Consider the following 25,008-nt stretch of genomic DNA (forward strand, 5'->3'; position numbering starts at 1 on the left):
AATTATGATAAAAAATGTGATCCAATGGGGCCTTTTCTCCTACTCGTAAACCTCTCCAGAGCTCACTGGTTCAACGTTTGAGACTATTTGATTGATTGATTGAGAAGTTTATTGACATCTTAAACAAATGGATGGAACAAAAAAAGCCAAAAGGCTTGTGTGGAGAGGCGGAGCCGACCGTCCGATGGCGGGGCAGGGCACGCTAGAGCCCTGCCCAAGATGGCGGCAAGGAGGCGGAGAATGCGGCTGAGCAGAGAAGCGGGGCGTGCTGGGAGCGACGCTGCAATCTAGATCAGGTGCGTGGCTCGCACACCGGTAAACAATCTACGTATCTCCTCGCAATATATAAAAGGGGAGAGGAAGGAGAGATCGAGGCAGAAGGAGGAGGAGAACCTGAAACAGCGGATGAGGAGCGAAAGCGAGAGAGAACCGCGCACGAGAGACGACAATGCGGCCGACTAAAGAGCGAGACGGACGGGCGAGCAGTGCGAGCGACGACGGCGCAAAAGACTTCCTATATTTGAAAAAATAAAAGAGTCAAACCTGCTCGACAATCATGTCCTTCCTGGGTGGTCAGTGGAACCCGAGCGGCGACAGGGAAAGTTGTCCACAGCTTGTTTCCATTGTGGTACTTCACTGTATTAAAGGTAGACAGTCCATGTAATATATGTCCCAAATGTTCTGCAAACATTCCGCAAGGAGGGGAAAGAAAAAAACTATCGCGCTCCAACACATCAAACCTTATCTGGCACCTAAAACGCCAGTATTGCTACAACGGTGTTTTGAAAGCCTACAAAATCTAGAAGCCAGATGATGGTGTGTGCAAACTAAAAAAAAAATTTAAAAAATTCTTTAAATACGTTAATTAATTACCAGTATCATTCTTGAGAAGGAAGTTATCTCCATCGCTATTGGCTTGAAAAATTGTGCATCCCTAGTTTTTGTGTCAACATTAAAACTTTTTCCTGTTACGTTCCACTCTGTATGATTTTTTTTTTGTAAATGTATTTTTAAAACATGCGGAAGGCCGTAAATAGAACGCCTTTTTTGTCATTATACGTCAGCATAATGAAATTAGAGCATCACCAATATCAGTGCAAAAAAGAAAATGAATCAATAAATAAGATGTTTGAGGAAAATGTGCAAAAAATTTGAAATATACATAATATAAAGATACGGTGCAAAGTACTGTGGCGGTAACTTGAGGTAAGTATGGTGAATATGAGTATTTATTATGAATATATTAATACATTTTTCACATAATTGGATATATATAATTAGAGAATGCCGCACGGGGTACACTGTGGTCATCTGCAGCCATGCATTTCTCCTCACAGTACGGCTACGTTTCCTTCAGGACTAAAAGCACTTAGTCAGCAACAATAACATCCTCTTTCATGCGCCATCCAAGAAAGTATTTTGCTCCGGGGTAATTACAGGTGTGGTTTATTAGTGTGCGCTTTTTCAAATTCCAAAACATGTCGGAACAGGTTTCTCGTTTTTTTTTTTCTTCTTTTTTTTTTTCAAGCTTCAAACAAAAAAGTCTGAGGTCATGTCTGCAGTTCAACCTTCACGGCGGGACATTTGAATAGCGTGCATGCAAACGCAGCTCCGATCTCATCTCGTGGGTTTTGTTTTTTTTCCCCGTTTTTTGCTGCATTGTCCTTTTTTTTTGTTTGTTTGTCCTCGCTCTTTTGTCCGACCCCTTCCATCCACTGCTGGGGCCTCCATCCATCCATTTTCTACCGCTTATCCCTTTCGGGGTCGCGGGGGGTGCTGAAGCCTATCTCAGCTACAATGGGACGGAAGGCGGAATATACCCTGGACAAGTCTCCAATTCATCGCAGGACCAACACGGATAGATGGACAACATTCACACTCACATCCACACACTAGGGCCAATTTAGTGTTGCCAATCAACCTATAACATGCAAACTCCACACAGAAAGATCCCGAGCACAGGATCGAATTCGTATTGTGAGGCAGACGCACTAACCCCTGTTCCAACCCCTGTGCTGCCAAATAATGGAGGCAAAAGTAATGAATTTTTATGAAATTGTGAACGAGGAAATAATGAGATTTTACCCTTTGACCCGGACTTTACATTTTGTTTTTTAATCCACTCTGAAATCAAAAGTCCAAAGAGGTTTCCCTCCATTGATGCAGTGTGATAAGTCGTCCTGAAAACCGTAAACTCATCTCATTTACATGAATAATCTTGTCAGTTTGACTAGACAAGGCTGTTTTGCATTACTAACATTTGCAGAATCTAAATGTTTTTTGTTTTTTTTTCCTTTATTTGCGTGAAACACAACCCCATAGTACCTATTGGCTAGGAGTGTGGAAAAAAATCGATTCGAATACGAATCGCGATACTCATGTTGTGCGTTGCAAAATCGATTGTCATTTTTTTTTTTAATCGATTAAAAAAAAAAAGGATTATTATTATTATTTTTTTAATCAATCCAACAAAACCATAACAATGCAATTTAATTCCAAAACCAAACCCGACCCAGCAACAGCAATTTAAAGGCCTTCTGAAACCCACTACTACCCACCACGCAGTCTGATAGTTTATATATCAATGATGAAATATTAACATTGCAACAAGTGCCAATACGGCCTTTTTAGTTTACTAAATTGCAATTTTAAAATTCCCGGGAGTTTCTTCTTGAAATCTTTGCGTAATGATGACGTGTACGCTTGACGTCACGGAAATATGAGCGCTGCACACACACACAGCTAAAAGTCGTCTGCTTTAACCGCACAATTACACAGTATTCTGGACATCTGTGTTGCTGAATCCTTTGCAATTTGTTCAATTAATAATGGAGAAGTCAAAGTAGAAAGATGGAGTTGGGAAGCTTTAGCCTTTAGCCACACAAACACACGGTGATTCCTTGTTTAAAATTAACAGAGGTGAAACTTTACTATGGATCACAGCGAACATGGATCCCGACCGAATGTCAACCAGCAGGTTTCGGTGAGAAAATTGTGGTAAAAAGTCGCTTCTTACCAGAGATCAGCTGAGCTTGCGCCGTCCATAAAGCTGACGTCAACTTCCCTGAGACACTGGCGTCAAGACACCCATGGACACACACCTCCGACTATCAGGTACTGTTAAACTCACTAAAACACTAGCAACACAATAGAAAGATAAGGGATTTTCCAGAATTATCCTAGTAACTGTGTCTAAAAAAACAACTGAATCCGTCCCAATGCAATCGCGTTTTTTTTTTTTTTTCTAGTCCGTCGCTATCAATATCCTCAAACACAAATCTTTCATCCTCGCTCAAATTTATGGGGAAATTGTCGTTTTCTTGGTCCGAATAGCTGTTTTTGTTGGAGGCTTCCATTAAAAACAATGTGAGGATGTGAGTAGCCATCAACGGGTGATGTCATCGTCTGCGACTTCCGGTAAAGGCAAGGCTTTTCTGTTAGCGACCAAAAGTTGCGAACTTTATCGTCGATGTTCTATACTAAATCCTTTCAGCAAAAATATGGCAATATTGCGAAATGATCAAGTATGGACCTGCTATCCCCGTTTAAATAAGAACATCTCATTTCAGTAGGCCTTTAATGTGTTATTTTTGCTTTGTGAAGAATGTCCAGACGGGACCGTTTCCTATTTTACTGCGTTTCACTTGGACTTGAACGCCACAGTGCCGTGGCCGAGTATCCGGGTTCTTTTGCATATCATAGTGCGTGATGACGCAAATCATAGAATCTGCAGTTTGATTTGCGGCGCTCCGGGCGAAGGAGGAGGGGTGACCGGAAACAGTGGCATCGATACCCCCCGTATAAAAGCTGCCGCGGAGTGACCGACGCTCTCTTTCTGTTACCTGGGTAGGGGCAGCTGCTTTGGCCGCGACAAACAAGAAACACCGGTAAGTCGACTTTATCGCGTCTGGTCGCCCTCAGTTTAGCCCCCAGGGGCGGGAATGTGTCGGCTCTTGTTTCCCCGCACACGAACAGTTATGTTTAATTGAGGTTGTTCAAACCACCCTGGCGCGGTTATGTAAGCCGCTTCAACTGACTAATTTAAGCGTTTATTCCAAATGAATAAGTAAACGGACCCCATTTTCCCCCCCGCGTGTTCTCGACATTAAAGTAACGTTTTTGGAGTTCGACGGGGCCGAAGCCGACGAGACAAAGGCAATGTCGTAAAATGGCCGCTAAAGGCCTCGCCTTTCCTCTCACCGGACCGAATGTGTTTCATAAAAAAGTGTCATGTGTGCTAATGTGATATTATGTTTATTATATATAGCGGCGTTATGTTTGAAATTTAGAACGTGGCCTAAACTGTAGGACACGTGTCTCGGGCCTGCTAGCATGTATGCTAACAGCCGTGTTTTGTTGAAGGCGATTAAAACTGTTAAAAATGTTCAATATTTGAATTATTTCACCCTCTTGGCCGAGTATAACGTTTATTTTTATTTTGTACCTGCGTAGAAAGTACAACCATGCCTAAGGAAAAGACCCACATCAACATCGTGGTCATCGGCCATGTCGACTCCGGCAAGTCTACCTCCACCGGCCACTTGATCTACAAGTGCGGTGGTATCGACAAAAGAACCATCGAGAAGTTCGAGAAGGAAGCTGCTGAGGTGAGTTTTTTTTTTTTTCCCGACATTGCTGGCCTTTTTCAAAATGGCGACTGCGGCATGCTGGCCCGAGCTGTCAGCATAAGGGCGTTCCCATGTCTGCGCATGCGTGCGGCAGGCTTAATACCCCAGTGTCCACAATGACTCGGCAAATGGCGTTGAAGTTGTGCATTGTGGAGTTTAAAGCTTTTACATCCACTTGGGGCTGAGGGATATGGCTGGAAGGCTTGTACATTAATCAAGGCGGGACAAATACATTTATTAAAAGTTAAAGAACCAATAACTGTCACACACACACAGTAGGTTTGGCAAAATTATTCTCTGTATTTTGACCCATCACCCTTGATCACCCCTTGGGAGGTGAGGGGAGCAGTGGGCAGTGTTGTAAGCACAATACCAATGGGCTCGATTTGCAAAATGTGTTACCGCATTTTGCAAATTTCATGTTGAATCAAAGTCAAATTAAATGTTGATTGGATTCATCACTATACTACTGACTAAACTACTACCACAACGTGGTTTACTATTTATAAAATATATTAATGTAAGGTTACCTGGAACTTGAAATAGGCCACCCGGCCTGAATCCACACTTCCCTTGCCAAACACCTTCGTTTACCATCTCTCAAGCTTGGATAAATAGGCTTTGATGCCATCTACGCAGTGACTGTTTTGCTGTTAGATCGTATTCAAATTTGCAAGGTGCGAGAGATTGGTGAAATGCTTACAACAGCAGCAGCGGTGGCTGCGCCGGGAATCATTTTTGGTGATTTAACCCCCAATTCCAACATTTGATGCTGAGTGCCAATCAGGGAGGCAATGGGTCCCATTTTTATAGTCTTTGGTATGACTCGGCTGGGGTTTGAACTCACAACCTACTGATCTCAGGGCGGACACTAACCGCTAGGCCAGTGGATCTCAAATGGGGGTACGCGTACCCTTGGGGGTACTTAAAGCTATGCCAAGGAGTACGTGAGATTTTTTAATATTCTACAAACAGCAACATTTCAAAAATCTTTAATAAAAATATTTGTTGAATAATACTTGAACAAAATATGAATGTAAGTTCATAAACTGTGAAAAGAAATGCAACAAAGCAATATTCAGTGTTGACAACTAGATTTTTGGGGGGACATGTTCCATTTAAATTCACCGTTGAGGGACATTAGATGCTACATTGCGTTGAGGACGTGGTTAACCGCTCGAAAGTGTCACCAACATGCATTATTACAATATGACAATATCAAAATCTGTCGTCGGCCAAATTTATATACTTTAATCAGTGGTTCTCAAATGGGGCTATGCGTACCCCTGGGGGTACATGAAGGTATGCCAAGGGGTAGGTGAGTTTTTTTAGAATATTCTAAAAATAGCTACAATTCAGAAATATTTTATAAAAATAGTTATTGAATAATCAACAAAATATGAATGTAAGTTCATAGACTGTGGGGGGGGGGGATTCAACAATGCAATATTCAGTGCTCTCTAGATTTTTTGTGCACATGTTCCATAAATATTGTTAAAGATTTCTTTTTTGTGAAGAAATGTTTAGAATTAAGTTCATGAATCCAGATGGATCTTTATTACAATCCCCAAAGAGGGTTAAGTTGATTACTTCTGTGTATAAATCTATATATATATATAATTGCTTATTTATTTGTCAAGTTTTTAGTTATTTTATAACTTTTCCAAATGGTTCAAGAGACTACTACAAATGAGCAATATTTTGCACTGTTAAACAATTTAATAAATCAAACTGACATAGTGCTGTATTTTAATTTTCTCTTTTTTTCAACCAAAAATGCTTTACTCTGATCAGGGGGTACTTAAATCAAAACAATGTTCACAGGGGGTACATCACTGAAAAGGTTGAGAACCACTACAGTAACAGACACAATTTTGGAAATAAGAGCTAAAGGGTGCTGTCCACACATGTGGCCACTAAGGCCTTTAGAGGTTAATACAACTACATAGTAGTTTTGAAATCTAACTGAACACTTCACATCTCCTAAAATGAGAGCGCAAGGATGAGGAATGCTCCAGGAGCAATGTTGTGGTATAAAGATGTGAACATTATTTTCTGCAGGTTTAGTGTAGACTGAGTATAAAGAAATGTGAAAAATGTTATCTAATGACTTTACTACTATAAGTTGGCACATTTTTATTTTACCATTTGATGTATGGCTCTTAAGCGCCTACGGTTTTCAAAATATCCAAAACAAAGCTCCCCCCCTTTAAAATACATCGGAATATTGTTTTTCTAAAAGTGAGTTGCTTATCTGCAGCATTCATCTTTAAATTCTGACTCCATGCAAATAATGGATGGGTACCTGGTTAGCTGTTACTGTTACTTTCTGCATTGCTAGAGCGTGTGTTTTTTTTTTTTTTTTTTTTTTGTCTAGGACAAAAACTTGTTTCCCACTGCCACTTTAAAAAAAAAAAATTGCATCAATGACTTCTTTTTGCATTATCATTTTATCGCCCAGCCCTATATCATTATGGTTGCAGTAACAGACTCTCATTGACAGATGGGAAAGGGCTCTTTCAAGTACGCCTGGGTGCTGGACAAACTGAAGGCCGAGCGTGAGCGTGGTATCACCATTGACATCGCTCTGTGGAAGTTCGAGACCAGCAAGTACTACGTTACCATCATTGACGCTCCTGGCCATAGGGACTTCATCAAGAACATGATCACTGGCACTTCTCAGGTAATTTTGACGACATGAAATTAAGGCTGCGGCTATCGATGTTGGAGGTTGAAGAGTTTTTTGTTTTTCAGCATAACACTTGTTTCACATGGATTATGCCTGCTTAATTTGTTTGAGGCACTCGTGTGGGCTGGCTTTCCTCTTTTAAACAATTCAGCTTTTTTCCCCCCAGTCTTTGCAACAGCAACAACTGTTTTCATACCTTAATTCCAGGCTGACTGCGCCGTGCTGATCGTCGCTGCCGGCGTTGGAGAGTTTGAAGCCGGCATCTCCAAGAACGGACAGACCCGCGAGCACGCCCTGCTGGCCTTCACCCTCGGTGTGAAGCAGCTCATTGTTGGTGTCAACAAGATGGACTCCACCGAGCCCGTGTACAGCCAGAAGCGTTTTGAGGAAATCAGTAAGGAAGTCGGCACCTACATCAAGAAGATCGGCTACAACCCCGCCGCCGTTCCGTTTGTGCCCATCTCTGGCTGGCATGGGGACAACATGCTGGAGACCAGTGAGAAGGTAAGGCACTCTTGAGATTTACACAAATGTCACTGCTGTGAATGTGTCTGACAGGTTTTGTTTCTGTAGATGAATTGGTTCAAAGGCTGGAAGATTGAGCGCAAGGAAGGAAACGCCAGCGGAACCACCCTGCTGGAAGCTCTGGATTCCATCCTTCCTCCCTCTCGTCCCACCGACAAGCCCCTCCGTCTGCCCCTGCAGGATGTGTACAAAATTGGAGGTAAGTAAATGTTAGTATTGAGAAGTGACTCTATAAAATCGCAAACATCAAACTGACCCCCCTCTGCAGGTATTGGAACAGTCCCCGTGGGCCGTGTGGAGACCGGTGTTCTGAAGCCCGGCATGGTGGTCACCTTCGCTCCTCCTAACCTGACCACTGAGGTCAAGTCTGTGGAGATGCACCATGAGTCTTTGCCTGAAGCTGTCCCAGGGGACAACGTTGGTTTCAACGTGAAGAACGTGTCCGTCAAGGAAATCCGTCGTGGTTACGTCGCTGGTGATAGCAAGAACGACCCACCCAAGGGTGCTGATAACTTCAATGCTCAGGTGTGTACCCTGTCCCTTATATCCATTCTAATTGTATGACAATCTGCTGACTTAATTTTTTTTTGCAGGTCATCATTCTGAACCACCCTGGCCAGATCAACGAAGGCTATGCCCCCGTGCTGGACTGCCACACAGCTCACATCGCCTGCAAGTTCAAGGAGCTTATTGAGAAGATCGACCGTCGTTCCGGCAAGAAGCTTGAGGACAACCCCAAATTTGTCAAGTCTGGAGATGCCGCCATTGTTAAGATGATCCCCCAGAAGCCCATGGTGGTGGAGTCCTTCTCTTCTTACCCTCCTCTGGGTAAGTGCGCCTCACGTTGAACATCCCGACCGATATAGCACAGGCCGCTTATAACATGTTCTTGTACCTCAGGTCGTTTTGCCGTGCGTGACATGAGGCAGACGGTGGCCGTCGGCGTCATCAAATCCGTGGAGACCAAGGACGTGAGCGGAAAGACAACCAAGGCCGCGGAGAAGGCCCAGAAGAAGAAATGAATGGTCGTGCAGGACATCCAGCAAGGAGACGTGTGCCGGCAGCAGCGGGCCGCCCCTTCTCCCACCATCTCCTCCCCTTCCCACCCCGGATCATCTCTGAGGCAGAGCTCAATGCTCAAGGACTGGCTAATGCTGATTAAAACTCATCGTAAAAGTTTTCGCAGGAAAAAAGGAACATTGTGCATTGTCAGTTACCAAGTTCACATGACGGTGCCTCTTTAAGTTTGGAAATGGTTTAGAACCGTGCATTGGATGTTCAAATGCCACAAATTTGATTGGAAAGAAAGCTGCTGGGAACTAATAAAAATGTCTTTGAAAAAATTGACACTGTTGTCAGCTTGTTTTTCTACCAAAAAAGCCTTCAGGCATTCTGTTCATCCAATCACTGACGGGATGTGTGCTGGTCTAACCTGTACTTACGTTCTCAGGTTCTTCACACAGGTACTTTGGTCCAACCCCCTAGCGGAGGCCACTATAAAAGCCGTGCACAGGTAATACTTGCTCTCTTTTGTCTGAATCGGGTTTGTGCCACAGGTAAGTGAAATATGCTTCCCTGAAATCTGGTGAATATTCACTGGTTAAGTCATAAGTGTTTTGTAGCCTTTTAAGTAACTGGTGGTATGATTGGGTCATTTTATATAGATAGTAGCCTTTTTAAATGTGACCTTTTGACGTGTTCATGTGGCAATGTTTTGTGGATTAAGTTAGTGGCCATGTTGACTTCATTCGTATGCCGCTATAGCACAGCTAATGTTTAAAGAGTTAATTTAACATGGAAAAGTTGAGCGCGCAGCCACTCCCAACATGAGCCTGTGACGTGGTCTCTGTAACATGGCGGCCGTTGCCAGTCTTCACAACCGTCGCAACATGGAGGCCGAACACGTGACGCAAAGGTGTGTCGCGGTTCCGGCTGTTTTCCGGCATGCGCGGTGCTTTGTCATTTCATATGTTCCGCTGCAATTAAGTAAACGCTCTTAAGTGACAACAGCGAGCACTAATGGCGAACTTGTTCCCCGCCAGTCGCTCAAAATGGGTAAGGAAAAGCTCCACATCAACATCGTGGTCATCGGCCATGTCGACTCCGGCAAGTCCACCACCACCGGCCACCTCATCTACAAGTGCGGCGGCATCGACAAGAGGGCCATCGAGAAGTTCGAGAAGGAAGCTGCTGAGGTTTGTATGACTCATTCCTTCCTGAAAAAGAGGTGGGTGGATCGATCCAAATGGCGTTATAACCGATAATTTGGTATCGGCATCCGAGCGGTACTAGCGTGATGTACATATTTGTTCCCTTTCACAAATATCTTTGTCATACTGAGCCTTTTTGTATATTTTTACATTTTGTCCATCTCGGAAAAAATATTTTAGGGTTTGTGTTTAAAGGCCTTGTATATACTTTGCTGTGTCGAGTAGATAGCAACATGTCTAGTATCGTCCAGAGATGTAACGCGATACGTCATACGTGCCAACGTGGCGGCCATCTTAGCAGGGGCAAATTTTCCATTACAGCTGATGCAATACAATGAATCATAACTCGTGTGGAGGTTCATTTGTCTAATATAGAAGTTTTTTTTTTTACACTGGATTTATGGACCTGAATTGAATTTTTTTTTTTTTTTTTACATCAAATTATGCAGACTATCTAATTCAGTGGTTTTTAACCTTGTTAGAGGTACCAAACCCATCAATTTCATATGCGCATTCACCAAACCCTTTAGTGAAAAAAAAAAAAATCCATCCATTTTCTACCGCTTATTCCTTTTGAGGTTGCGGGGGGCGCTGGCGTCTATCTCAGCTACAATCGGGCAGAAGGCGGGGTACACCCTGGACAAGTCGCCACCTCATCGCAGGGCCAACACAGACAACATTCACACTCACATTCACACACTAGGGACCATTTAGTGTTGCCAATGAAATTCAAGACAAACGTTTTTGGTAACACTTTAGTATGGGGAACAACTAAGTAACACAGACTTAATTTAGAGTTATTTAGACATTAGGGGAACTATTCTAGGTATTGAAGACTTAACTCATAGTTATTTGATTAGAGTTATAAGGCCATGCTGAATAAGGCATCAATAAGTACTTAATGACTAAGAGCTAATATGTTACTAATTTGCATGTTAATAAGCAACTAAATAATGGTGAATATGTTCCCCATACTAAAGTGTTAGCATGTTTTTTTTTTTACTGGTGCACAAAATGAACCGTGCATGAACATCACCTTGTTCAAACAAGATAACCAACACAGTGCATGAACTGATTAACGTGGACCCCGACTTAAACTAGTTGAAAAACTTATTCGGGTGTTACCATTTAGTGGTTAATTGTACGGAATATGTACTGAACTGTGCAATCTACTAATAAAAGTATCAATCAATCAATACATAAAGTCACAACAAATTACACACCTGCAAATCAGTCAGCTGTTGCCGTATCCGTAATACGCCGATAGGGAGAAGTTTGTACTTACACGATGAGTCGATGAGTCGGGTGGGTTTTGACCTCCGCCGAACCCCTGAGGCCGACTCACGGAACCCCTAGGGTTCCATCGAACCCAGGTTAAGAATCACTGATCTAATTGCATCGAACATTTGAACAAATTTGTGTGTAAAAGGTTACTGCAAAAAAAAAATCCAGAATACAAACATTTATTTCAATACTTAAAGGGGAACATTATCACAAATTCAAAAGGGTTAAAAACAATAAAAATCAGTTCCCAGTGGCATGTTGTATTTTTTGAAGTTTTTTTCAAAATTTTACCGGTCTCCGAATATCCCTAAAAAAAGCTTTAAAGTGCTTGATTTTCGCTATTTGCGATGCCACTATCCATTTCCCTGTGACGTCATACAGTGCTGCCAATGTAAACAAACAATGGCGAATAGCTCAGCAAGATATAGCGACATTAGCTCGGATTCAAACTCGGATTTCTGGTAAATCAATACCGAGGCAATCGATCCTGTCTCAGAAAAGGCCAATGGGGCGAGTTTGCAAGCGACAAATATTTCTGCTATGCTACATTTTTACTTGTTTTTTTTTAAACTAGCACATTTTTACATAAGGAAATTGTCAGAAAAGTTGATGTAAAAAAAACGTCCACAAAATTCAAACGCAGAAAATTGAGCTGCATAAATTCAGTGTCAAAAAAGCTTTTATGATAACGACTCTGCTGGAAATAATTTCCCACCTCTGTCCATGTTTACATCACAGTTGATTGTATTAAAAACATAAAATGTACAATGTAACACTAACCCAAAAACATGTCAAGACACCTTTTCTTGTACCAACCACACACTTCTGGCTTCATAATAGCATCCGGTCGTACTACCATAACAAAATGAAAAAAATACATGTTTTCGGGCAGATTGAACTAAATTGTATATCCTTTTATGACCTGTTCTGTTTTGCAATTACAGAATGTTAAACAGGGTGAGCACTACATTTTATTAATAAATAGAGAAGGTTAAAATATTGTCGTGCAGAGATATGAACACCATTAAATGACACGTAATGTACAGAATATCAGAAGTATTTATTCAGGTATCAAAGATTACATTACCAAATATCTTTAACAGTCAAAGCATGATTTGAACAACCCACATTTTTGGTTATCAATGCGTGAAACTGGTATCGAAACACAAGTGTAGCTCCTCTCCTCTGAATGGAAGTGCTCCTATAGCCGAAATACAAATTCTGTATTCCTACAAAATACCTGGCAAGGTGGGGGAAATAATCGATTTTTAGATGCATCGCAATTCGGACATGGATGGTTATAAAATCGATTAGTAAACATTGATAGTCGATTTTTTTTTTTTACTGTAAATAAAATAATGCAGACAGTTCTAAAATTTGGCTGACTGCAGCTTGCCACCTCACAGAGAGATCCGACCGGCTCCTTTATCGGGCACTTATGTTCCAGTTTTGCACACATTTCCATCAATATAATAAGTCTGATGGAAATGTATTTTTACAAATGCACTGTTTTTAAAAAATGCAAGTGATAATCACCCATTTGGTGAAATGAAAATAAATGTAAAACGACATCAATTATACATAAATTAAAGATGCACAATAATCGATTATTTGAATTGTAGCTCCTGAATTGTAATTAAATCTTGAGGTGGCCAAAGATTAAAACCTATAACATGAACGCACTGCATGTATATATTTTTTATTTGAATTAAAAGCGTGTTTACGTTTTTGTGTGTTGAGCTGTTTGAAGAAAAAAGTATGTTTAAAAACATTTAATTAAAACAAACTAATTTCATACCAGTCGTGGTATAAAAACATGAATATTATCTTACTTATCAATATGAAAAATTATATTTATTTGCAGTTATTTTGAACAAACTGCGATTAATCGCAATCAAATATATGTCGAAAGCGGTGCTTCTTAACCGTAGGGCCCATTGTTGGGCCGCGAGCGCCCCCTAGATGTACGCTAAAAATATATTTTTTTCCGCTGTGGGTCCGTATGGGCTCCAGCGGTACTCAGTCGTAATACCCCTTTCCACCACATGTGGCAGTAATGACAATATCAAACAAACAGAAGTCTGCAGCTAAAGTCATAGAGAAAAAAAATATGACTAACGTGAAGCTGTATTTCCATTTGATCCTAAATTTTATTGACAGTTTATTCAAGAAACATATACATTATTAACTTACTTTTATTGATTTTAGCACTGCAAAATTGTATGTCAATTTATTTTTCATCATTTTTTGGTTTTATGGTTCACGGCTTCATATCCTTTGACAATGTTGATCATGTTAAACTGTAAGTAGGTTAGATATAATTATTGAATGGGATTCAAATCAAGAGTAAGATTACTTATTTCGAGTCGAGATGTCCGATAATGGCTTTTTTGCCGATATTGTCCAACTCTTAATTACCGATTCCGATATTAACCGATAGCGATATATACAGTTGTGGAATTAACACATTATTATGCCAAATTATGTTGTGATACCCCGCTGGATGCATTAAACAATGTAACAAGGTTTTCCAAAAAAAACAAATATAGGTATTGAAAAAAGGGCCAAAATTGCACTGCCATATTTATTATTGAAGTGCATTATTTTTTTTAACATGCCTCAAAACAGCAGCTTGGAATTTGGGACATGCTCTCCTTGAGATAATCCTGATACCCACTACAACTATGGGAAATACTATACTTTTTTTAAAAACATGCCTCAAAACAGCAGCTACAAAAACAATGAAGGCACACAGCTTCAGTTCAGAGTATACCAGAGTAATAAAGTAAACAACAACATAGTCCTCATATCGTGCAAGACTGCCTGGCATACTGTATAACAGGAAATTATAAACTGGGCTCAATCTGCCCTGCTCTAACGTTATTTGTATGAGTAACACAAATGTGCTGCAAGCTAGTGGTGAGTGCTTGAAGTGGCCTAGAGCTTCTGAAATTCTGCGTTGAGACAAGGCACCTCCGTTCATTGCGAGCTGCAAAGTGTGCGCCATGCAGGGCAGACTAGCCACACCAAACTCTACCGTAATTTTTGACACACGTTGTCCCTGACCACAACGTGGGCTTTCGCTTCGGGGTGGATTTTGTTGTATTTTTGTTTTTTCTCCGCAAAGTCTTTAAGCGACAACTGTGTGGTACTACTTTTTTTCGGTGTTTGCTTTCCATCCATCTTTCGCTTGTATTCATCGGGTATCTCCTTATGATTCTTGAAGAGGCGGGAGATCATATTGCTCGTATTAAATAAGGACGTCTTGGTTCCTCCTCGCATTAGTAACTTTTTGCAGTCATTACAAATTGCCAGTTTTTTTAATCGGTCAGAGACACTTTAAAATAATCCCAAACCATAGACGTGGTGTCGTTAGTCAGTCACCGAGCGAGCTCGCTTGTTAGCCACGGCTACAGCACCGGCACCAACACACTCTTGTTTTTTTTCTGCACTCGCGGCCATTTGATATCAAGTGTCGCCAGTAAACCTCTCGTGCTGCAGTCGTCAACTCCTGTGTTGGGTGTGGGAGAGGGGAGAGGGGCGAGGTTGCTGACTGGGAGACACAACTGCTACTAATTCCGTGTACAACTCCGTACAGCGGCGTTTTAAAAAGGCATTAATTTTACTTTTTGAAACCGATACCGATCCATCCAACCATCCATTTACTACCGCTTATTCCTTTTTGGGGTCACGGGGGGCGCTGGTGCCTATCCCAGCTACAATCGGGCGGAAGGCGGTTTACACCCTGGACAAGTCGCCACCTCATCGCAGACCGATAGCGATAATTTCCGATATTACTTTTTAAACATTTATCGGCCGATATTATCGGACATCTCTAATTTCGAGTTAATATTTGAGCAGGCCCTGGGACCCTTTATAATAGAAACGTTGGGCCAATGAAGTCCAATTTTTTGCTACTCTGCCCACTGAAAAAGGGGCGCTTCTGGTGATTATTTTTGGGCCGAATGTGGAGTCCTGATGCTCAAACTTAACAAATTTTAATCAATATTTCTGTTTGGACCCATTTGACCCATATTCTTACAGGTTATGGGTCAATTAATTTCTTAAGGAAAAAAAAAAAAGAATAATCCACTAAGAGCAGCAAAATCCACAATTTTTTTCCCTCCTTTTGGCAGAATAGGAACGCTTTAGGAATCGCTAGCTCGAAGAAGATAAACGTGTGTATCTCACACATATTTATTTGTATTAATAGTGTCATGAAGTACCAGCCGGGAGAGAGAGCAAAGGGGGAGGTGTGTGTGGGCTCAAGTTAACTTTCAGTCTCGATACCCGTCGCGGGTGAGCAGTGTAGAGACTGCTTGGACCTTGAGATACTTTAGCTCAGTTTAGTCTCGGAGCTGGGTGCACCTATGGTTTGTACTTACGAGAGATGCGCGGTTTGCGGATAAACCGCGGGTCGGGCGGGTGACATGACGAAAAAATAGATTTTAATTAGATTCGGGCGGGTGGCGGTTGAACCATCCGGAAATATTTGTTATACGTGGTTCTGGGATCTGTATCCTTTACCATTCAAAGAGCCATTTAAGACCCGTGTCATAAAGCGAAGACAATAAGAGACGCTATTATTCTCCTGAATGACTGCCGGTAGTCACCCAGATAATAAATATTAGGGCGTGCTGTGAAGCCATTGGCTTTGTCGCCTACTACAACATGTACGATCTGCTTGTCAGTCCGGCGTTATGTTGTGTGTGGCTTCCGCGGCAACACGCACACGACTGCAAGGCATACTGGGTGACACAGAGTACACTAATGGTTGTGATATAAACAATTTTAACACTCTTAGTAATATGCGCCACGCTGTGTAGCAACACCAAACAAGATTGACAAACACATTTTGGGAGAACATCCTCCCAGTAACACAACATAAACGCAACACAACAAATACCCATAATCCTTTGTATCCATAACAATTCCTGACTATTTTAGCAGAAAAACACCCCCCGCCCCCACTTGCGTCGGTAAGGCTGGCAGGGTTAGGGGTGTAAAATATATTCAGGAAGTATCTCGGATACAAAGGATTCTGGGTATTTGTTGTGTTGCGTTTATGTTGTGTTACTGTGAGGATGTTCTCCCGAAATGTGTTTGTCAATCTTGTTTGGTGTGGCTTCACAGCGTGGCGCATATTAGTAAGAGTGTTAAAATTGTTTATATCACAACCATCAGTCTACTCTGTATCACCCAGTATGCCTTTCAATCTTGTTCGTGTGATTACGGAAGCTGCACACATGTTGCCGGACTAACAATCGGTTCGTACATGTTGTCGAAGGTGTCAAAGGCAATGGCTTCACAGCACGCCCAAATTCTTGTCATCAGGATGAACGCTATTGGATAATTGTGAGAACGTTAGCGGCTCCCATTGTCTCCATTACTCTGTGAAACGAGTTTAAATAGCTCTGTGAGTGGTACAGGTGGTCGACCTCTGATTATATTTTGGCGGGCGGTTGCGGTTCTGATAAAATGTTGGTTCGGGTGGACGGCGGGTGGATGAAGACTTTGGTGATGCGGTTGCGGATGATATAATTGCCTATCCGCGCATTTTATTTAGACAGTTGTAGGACTAAAGAATCTGGGAGGACTCTGCCCTCCTGAAGGGGGGAGGGGGTCCTAATACCGAACTTGTAGATCAGTGCTGGAAACCTGGTCCACGTTGGCTCATTTGACTTGATGGTGTTTTTATTCTGTGTTGTAGATGGGAAAGGGCTCCTTCAAGTACGCCTGGGTGCTGGACAAACTGAAGGCGGAGCGTGAGCGCGGCATCACCATTGACATCGCTCTGTGGAAGTTCGAGACCAACAAGTACTACGTGACCGTCATCGACGCCCCTGGCCATAGGGACTTCATCAAGAACATGATCACCGGCACCTCCCAGGTCGCTCCCGATACTGACACAAGTCAGTGTTCTCATTGCCGATTTTTAACCCGGGGCTCGATTCCAGGCCGACTGCGGCGTGTTGATCGTCGCCGCCGGCGTGGGCGAGTTTGAGGCCGGCATCTCCAAGAACGGACAGACCCGCGAGCACGCCCTGCTGGCCTACACCCTCGGTGTGAAGCAGCTCATCGTCGCCGTCAACAAGATGGACTCCACCGAGCCCCCCTACAGCCAGAAGCGTTTTGAGGAAATCACCAAGGAAGTCAAACTCTACGTCAAGAAGATCGGCTACAACCCCGCTGCCATTGCCTTTGTGCCCATCTCTGGCTGGCATGGGGACAACATGCTGGACAAAAGTGATAAGGTGAGGAGCGCTTGACTTTTGTGAATGTGAATGTGGACTTAATATCCGCTTTTTTTTTTTTGGTAGATGGGGTGGTTTAAGAACTGGGCCGTTGAGCGCAAGGAGGGCAACGCCAGCGGAACCACCCTGTTCGAGGCTCTGGACGCCATCCTTCCTCCCTCTCGTCCCACCGACAAGCCCCTCCGTCTGCCCCTGCAGGACGTCTACAAAATCGGAGGTGGGTCATTATTCTTACATTCCCTGTCAGACCTCCTTCCATACCCTCTCGTCCCCACCCAGGTATCGGAACAGTCCCCGTGGGCCGTGTGGAGACCGGCTTGCTGAAGCCCGGCATGTTGGTCACCTTCGCTCCCCCCAACCTGACCACCGAGGTCAAGTCTGTGGAGATGCACCACGAGGCCCTGATCGAGGCGAGTCCCGGCGATAACGTGGGCTTCAACATAAAGAACGTGTCCGTCAAGGAGATCCGCCGCGGTAACGTCGCCGGCGACAGCAAGAGCGACCCGCCCAAGGCCGCTGATAACTTCAACGCTCAGGTGTGTGCAGGGCTGGGTGATAAAACGATATCGTTATATATCGCAAAGTAACTTCTCTTCAAAAGTAATAAGAGACATTTTCCATAAAGGGTAATTACTGATGATCCGGTCAGGGATCTATGCTGCCAATTGCCATACCAAACATCCATGACTCAAATCGGCCATTAATGATCACCTGTATTAAAGTTGTCGTATTATGATTTATTTAAAAAACTTTTTTTTTTTTACAAACCCTTCCTTGTTGTCCATAATCATTGTTTCTTAACCATAGGGCCACCAAAACATATCCGTTTCTCAGCTGTTGTCCATGTTGGTACTCAGTTGTTATGCACGTTTTCACCACTTGTGGCAGTAATGGCAATTTCAAACAAGTCTGGAGCTAAAGTCATAGAGAAGGTTCTTAAAGGGGAACATTATCACCAGACCTATGTAAGCGTCAATATATACCTTGATGTTGCAGAAAAAAGACCATGTATTTTTTTAACCGATTTCCGAACTCTAAATGGGTGAATTTTGGCAAATTAAACGCCTTTCTGTTTATCGCTCTTTTAGCGATGACGTCAGAACGTGACGTCACCGTGGTAACACACCCGCCATTTTCATTTTCACATTACAAACACCGGGTCTCAGCTCTGTTATTTTCCGTTTTTTCGACTATTTTTTTGGAACCTTGGAGACATCATGCCCCGTCGGTGTGTTGTCGGAGGGTGTAACAACACTAACAGGGAGGGATTCAAGTTGCACCACTGGCAAGAAATCTGCCGCCAGACCCACATTGAATTTGCAAGAGTGTCTGCACATTTTACCAGCGATGCTAAGACAGACATGGCACAGAGATGTATGGATAACCTCCAGATGCATTTGCAACGATTAAGTCAACAAAATCCCAAAGGTGAGTTTTGTTGATGTTGTTGACTTATGTGCTAATCAGACATATTTGGTCACGGCATGACTGCCAGCTAATCGATGCTAACATGCTACGCTAATCGATGCTAACATGCTATTTACGCTAGCTGTATGTACATTTGAAACTAGATACCCACATTTAATGCAAAACAAACACTTACCAATCGACGGATTTAAGTTACTCCAGTGTCACAAGATGCGAAAGTCCTGATCGTTTGGTCCGCACATTTTACTGGCGATGCTAATAAGGCAGCCATGCTATGGGCCACTTCATTAGGTACAACCATGCTATGGCCGAATAGCGTCAATAGCTATTCGCTCAATAGCTTAAATTTCTTCTTCAATTTTGTTTTCGCTATCTGCCTCCATACTCCGACCATCTGTTTCAATACATGCGTAATCTGTTGAATCGCTTAAGCCGCTGAAATCCGAGTCTGAATCCGAGCTAATGTCGCTATATCTTGCTGTGCTAACCGCCATGTTGTTTGTATTGGCAGCGCTGTATGACGTCACAGGGAAATGGACAGTCGCTTTGCAAATAGCGAAAATCAAGAACTTTAAATCTTTTTTTAGGGATATTCCGGGAGGTGTAAAATTTTGAAAAAAACTTCGAAAAATAAAACAAGCCCCTGGGAACTGATTTTTATTGTTTTCAACCCTTTTGAAATTGTGATAAAGTTCCCCTTTAAGCGCCAAAATTATGACTAAAGTAGTAAAGCTTTAATTGTATCGACAGTTTACTTAAGAAACATATTTATCCATCCAACCGTCTTCTGACGCTTATCCGGCAGCATGGCGTAGTGGGTAGAGCGGCCGTGCCAGAAACCTGAGGGTTGCAGGTTCACTTCTCACCTATTGACATCCAAATTGCTGCCGTTGTGTCCTTGGGCAGGACACTTTACCCTTCACACTGGTGAATGAATGATAGGTGGTGGTCGGAGGGGCCCTAGGCGCAAACTGGCAGCCACGCTTCCGTCAGTCTACCCCAGGGCAGCTGTGGCTACAGAGGTAGCTTACCACCACAGGGTGTGAATGAATGATGGGTTCCAACTTCTCTGTGAGCGCTTTGAGTATCTAACAATAGAAAAGCGTGATATAAATCTAATCCATTATTATTATTATTATTATAATTATTATCCGAGCCAGATTTACTAAGACCTGAAAACCAAATGTTCGACTGCAGTGCAAAAAAAAAAAAAAAGCGTGTACTATAAGTGGGCGTGTTGCGTGTGATCTGCTACTGTAAGTCATCCGGCAGCAATAAAATTATAATAGGAAATTGCTGAATACTCTAATATTTTTTATTTTGGACTGTCCAAAATGTTGACACACACGCAGGGGGATGGATTCTCTGTGTGGATTTGTCAGTTTGCACACCCTTCTGATACTAGCTAAACCGGCCTCAGTCTATAAACATTACATCATCACACCCAATAAAATTGGGCACATACCCCCCCACACGCCCCTCGGGGCTGATGGTCGGCTGGCAACGCTTCATAGCAGCAGTCGCCCTCCAGGGCCCCAACTCCCCCGCCCCTCTGTTGCGAGTTTGTCGTGATTAAATGTAACGTGTTCATGTGTGCATTGCATGGAGGTTTTTTCCCACTCCAGTCTAGGCCCCCTTAGGAGCCCAGTCTAGATTATATTTTTTTACTCATCTTACACCCCAGCGTTTTACCTTTTTCCTATCTTTTACGGGGCGCCTTCTAATGTTGAATGGGTTTGTGCTGAAAAGATAATTTCGTTGTACTTGTACAATGACAATAAAGTCCTATCCTATCCTATACTATCCTAAATAAAATGCAAAATGGTGATGAGTGGTGATAAATCACATTGCGCGTGCTATATTTAAAAAAAAAAAAAATATATATATATATATATATATATATATATATATATATATATATTCAATGGGGCAAAAAAGTATTTAGTCAGCCACCGATTGTGCAAGTTCTCCCACTTAAAATGATGACAATGGTCTGTAATTTTCATCATAGGTACACTTCAACTGTGAGAGACAGAATGTGAAAAAAAAATCCAGGAATTCACATTGTAGGAATTTTAAAGAATTTATTTGTAAATTATGGTGGAAAATAAGTATTTGGTCAACCATTCAAAGCTCTCGCTGATGGAAGGAAGTTTTGGCTCAAAATCTCACGATACATGGCCCCATTCATTCTTTCCTTAACACGGATCAATCGTCCTGTCCCCTTAGCAGAAAAACAGCCCCCATGCTTCACAGTAGGTATGTGTTCTTGGGATGCAACTCAGTATTCTTCTTCCTCCAAAAAAGACGAGTTGAGTTTATACCAAAATGGATACATGGATGATACATCAGAGGATTGGGAGAATGTCATGTGGTCAGATGAAACCAAAATAGAACTTTTTGGTATAAACTCAACTTGTCGTGTTTGGAGGAAGAAGAATACTGAGTTGCATCCCAAGAACACCACACCTACTGTGAAGCATGGGGGTGGAAACATCATCCTTTGGGGGTGTTTTTCTGCTAAGGGGACAGGACTATTGATCCGTGTTAAGGAAAAAATGAATGGGGCCATGTATCGTGAGATTTTGAGCCAAAACCTCCTTCCATCAGTGAGAGCTTTGAATGGTTGACCAAATACTTATTTTCCACCATAATTTACAAATAAATTATTTAAAATTCCTACAATGTGAATTCCTGAATTTTTTTCCCCACATTCTGTCTCTCACAGTTGAAGTGTACCTATGATTCAGTTTATACCCGGAAAATGGAGACAAAGATACGACAACCGAAGTCAGTGTCTGCAGGCATGATTTATTCTCAATACAAACGGGAAGATTTGTACATCCTATCAATCGTCATCACACTGAGAGCAGACATCGTACAGTAAGCGATCGTGTAGTTTGTATTTCTTGTTTAGCGCTTGGCAATACTGCGACATGACGTTTGGTGTTTCACTAAAGCTGGATCTGTTTAGCACACGGCTTCTGAAACTTGTAGCTCACCTTCCTTATATTCGGGCTAAAAATATAAGTTCTGGCACATATTTTTTCCCAAAGAAATCATTGTTAACTGTTACAAAGTCTGCATGTTTTGTATTGTTGTTGACGGGGAAGGGATCTGTGGTTCCTCCTCTACGTCACGCGATCACGTGACCGGCTTCCTCATTATCTCTCAAAATGGCTCCGGAATCTCTGTGAGATTGATACTATTTTGATTATACCGATTTACTCGCCAACTTTGTGATTTCCGGTGTCATAAATCACATACATATGATAATAGTTTTTCCACTCTACTGGTATGTTCAAATTGAGATATTCACGGAAGATATTTGGGTTTACCCCCACATAGAAAATCTTGTTTAAAGAGAATGTTAAACTTAAGAATTGCAAGTTGAATAATGCTTGTTTTCAGAAATAAAATACCTATTCCCAGCTTAAAAATCCTGCTATTTTTTAAATATGTTATTTTAGGATGTCTTATCAAGTAAAATTATCCGTTCAATTTCACTACTTTTTCAAAAATCTAGTCTTTTTACCTTATATTTTGACAGCTCTTTTTTACAATGTGCTTTCTTTTGGTGTGTAACATGTTTAGCCTTCTCCTAATATTTGATAACGAGTCTTAAAGGGGAACATTATCACAATTTCAAAAGAGTTAAAAACAATAAAAATCAGTTCCCAGTGGCTTGTTGTATTTTTGGAATTTTTTTTCAAAATTTTACCGGTCCCGGAATATCCCTAAATAAAGCTTTAAAGTGCCTTATTTTTGCTATCTTCGAAACCACTATCCATTTCCCTGTCACGTCATACAGTGCTGCCAATACAAACAACATGGCGGTTACCACATCAAGATATAGCGACATTAGCTCAGATTCAGACTCGGATTTCAGCGGCTTAAGCGATTCAACAGATTACGCATGTATTGAAACAGATGGTCGGAGTATGGAGGCAGATAGCGAAAACGAAATTGAAGAAGAAATTGAAGCTATTGAGCGAATAGCTATTGACGCTATTCGGCCCATAGCGTGGGTGTACCTAATGATGTGGCCCTTAGCATCGCCGGTAAAATGTGCAGACCAAACGATCAGGACTTTCGCATCTTGTGACACTGGAGCAACTTAAATCCCTCGATTGGTAAGTGTTTGTTTTGCATTAAATGTGGGTATCTAGTTTCAAATGTACATACAGCCAGTGTAAATAGCATGTTAGCATCGATTAACGTAGCATGTTAGCATCGATTAGCTGGCAGTCATGCCGTGACCAAATATGTCTGATTAGCACATAAGTCAACAACATCAACAAAACTCACCTTTGTGATTTCGTTGACTTAATCGTTGCAAAAGCATCTGCAGGTTATCCATACATCTCTGTGCCATGTCTGTCTTAGCATCGCCGGTCAAATGTGGAGACACTTTGGTACATTCAATGGGGGTCTGGCGGCAGATTTCTTGCCAGTGGTGCAACTTGAATCCCTCCCTGTTAGTGTTGTTACACCCTCCGACAACAAACCGACGAGGCATGATGTCTCCAAGGTTCCAAAAAATAGTCGAAAAAATGGAAAATAACAGAGCTGAGACCCGGTGTTTGTAATGTGAAAATGAATATGGCGCGTGACGTCACGTTCTGACATCATCGCTAAAAGACCGATAAACAGAAAGGCGTTTAATTTGCCAAAATTCACCCATTTAGAGTTCGGAAATCGGTTAAAAAAATAGATGGTCTTTTTTCTGAAACATCAAGGTATATATTGACGCTTGCATAGGTCTGGTGATAATGTTCCCCTTTAAGATATTAGGCAATGCAGTTTATTTGCCGCAATGGACGTTACCAACCAGGGCGGTTTAGCTCGGTTGTTAGAGTGGCCGTGCCAGCAACTTGAGGGTTGCAGGTTCGATTCCCGCCTCTGCCAACCTAGTCACTGCTGTTGTGTCTTTGGGCAAGACACTTTACCCACCTGCTCCCAGTGCCACCCACACTGGTTTGAATGTAACTTAGATATGTAAAGCGCTTTGAGTCACTAGAGAAAAAGCGATATATATGAATATAATTCACTTCACTTCAACTTAGGAGAGCGGCTCCTCGCTGTTTACGGAGATATATCCCGCCAAATATAGCAAAATGCTCTTTTTGCAGGTCATCGTCCTGAACCACCCTGGCCAGATCGGCAAAGGCTATGCCCCCGTGCTGGACTGCCACACAGCTCACATCGCCTGCAAGTTCGACGAGCTTATCGAGAAGATCGACCGTCGTTCCGGCAAGACGATTGAGCTAAACCCCAAGTATGTCAAGTCCGGAGACGCCGCCATTGTCAAGATGGTTCCCCAGAAGCCCATGGTGGTGGAGGCCTTCTCTTCTTACCCTCCTCTGGGTGAGTGCGCCTCTTCTCCTTCAACATGGTAGCACAGACCTTCATCAGTTCCCCAGCATCGACTCCTTGTCCTCTCAGGTCGTTTTGCCGTGCGTGACATGAGGCAGACGGTGGCCGTCGGCGTCATCAAGTCCGTGACGACCAAGGACGTGAGCGGAAAGACAACCAAGGCCGCGGAGAAGGCCCAGAAGAAGAAATGAACGGTCGTGCAGGACATCCAGCAAGGAGACGTGTGCCGGCATCCCACCCCCTCCCCTCCCGACCTCGGAGCATCACTGAGGCAGAGCTCAATGCTCAAGGACTGGCTTATGCTGATTAAAACTCATCGCAAAAGTTTTCGCAGGAAAAATACAAAAAACAATGGCTTTTGTCAGTAGAGCAATGAATGAGCGCAATAAAATTCCACACTTGCCTAATCAAATTTGTCCTGTGGGTTTTACAGGGATCCCAGACGTCCGCTATTTCGCGGAATTCCGCTATTCTTTAAGCCAAAGTGGTCTGTTTTGTAGATTTTTGTATAAAAACGCTAACTCGGCCGTTCTCCGGCGCACCGTGGCTAGCTGGCTGCTTGGAGCCAAAGTTAGCCTGCGCTAACTGCCGTGTCCACACTGTCTAAAAGTAGT

General features: G+C 42.5%; 2 protein-coding genes across 2 annotated transcripts; both read left to right on the plus strand.

The window, feature by feature from the left end:
• The first annotated feature begins 3,720 nt into the window (after nucleotides 1-3,720).
• LOC133550989 (elongation factor 1-alpha) lies at nucleotides 3,721-9,189 on the plus strand. The gene is made up of 8 exons (XM_061897209.1): nucleotides 3,721-3,887; nucleotides 4,453-4,607; nucleotides 7,132-7,311; nucleotides 7,525-7,821; nucleotides 7,891-8,041; nucleotides 8,111-8,367; nucleotides 8,436-8,670; nucleotides 8,743-9,189. The coding sequence occupies exons 2-8, from the start codon at nucleotides 4,464-4,466 to the stop codon at nucleotides 8,862-8,864; spliced, it is 1,386 nt and encodes a 461-aa protein (XP_061753193.1). The 5' UTR covers nucleotides 3,721-3,887; nucleotides 4,453-4,463; the 3' UTR covers nucleotides 8,865-9,189.
• A 136-nt stretch (nucleotides 9,190-9,325) lies between these two features.
• On the plus strand, nucleotides 9,326-24,806 carry LOC133550990 (elongation factor 1-alpha-like). Its single transcript, XM_061897210.1, has 8 exons — nucleotides 9,326-9,398; nucleotides 9,885-10,037; nucleotides 17,047-17,226; nucleotides 17,294-17,590; nucleotides 17,657-17,807; nucleotides 17,870-18,126; nucleotides 24,151-24,385; nucleotides 24,464-24,806. Exons 2-8 carry the CDS (start codon nucleotides 9,894-9,896, stop codon nucleotides 24,583-24,585), a joined length of 1,386 nt encoding a protein of 461 aa, XP_061753194.1. The 5' UTR covers nucleotides 9,326-9,398; nucleotides 9,885-9,893; the 3' UTR covers nucleotides 24,586-24,806.
• The last annotated feature ends 202 nt before the right edge of the window (nucleotides 24,807-25,008 follow it).

Source organism: Nerophis ophidion, linkage group LG04 (genome assembly GCF_033978795.1).
Source record: "Nerophis ophidion isolate RoL-2023_Sa linkage group LG04, RoL_Noph_v1.0, whole genome shotgun sequence".
Lineage (NCBI taxonomy): Eukaryota > Metazoa > Chordata > Actinopteri > Syngnathiformes > Syngnathidae > Nerophis > Nerophis ophidion.

Bases quoted from the DNA above. Each gene is read 5' to 3' on its own strand.
- LOC133550990 (XM_061897210.1), top strand. From the start codon at position 9,894: ATGGGTAAGGAAAAGCTCCACATCAACATCGTGGTCATCGGCCATGTC. The intron at 17,227-17,293 runs GTCGCTCCCGAT...GCTCGATTCCAG, and splicing joins TGATCACCGGCACCTCCCAG to GCCGACTGCGGCGTGTTGAT. The intron at 24,386-24,463 runs GTGAGTGCGCCT...TTGTCCTCTCAG, and splicing joins CTCTTCTTACCCTCCTCTGG to GTCGTTTTGCCGTGCGTGAC.
- LOC133550989 (XM_061897209.1), top strand. From the start codon at position 4,464: ATGCCTAAGGAAAAGACCCACATCAACATCGTGGTCATCGGCCATGTC. The intron at 7,822-7,890 runs GTAAGGCACTCT...TTGTTTCTGTAG, and splicing joins TGCTGGAGACCAGTGAGAAG to ATGAATTGGTTCAAAGGCTG. The intron at 8,671-8,742 runs GTAAGTGCGCCT...CTTGTACCTCAG, and splicing joins CTCTTCTTACCCTCCTCTGG to GTCGTTTTGCCGTGCGTGAC.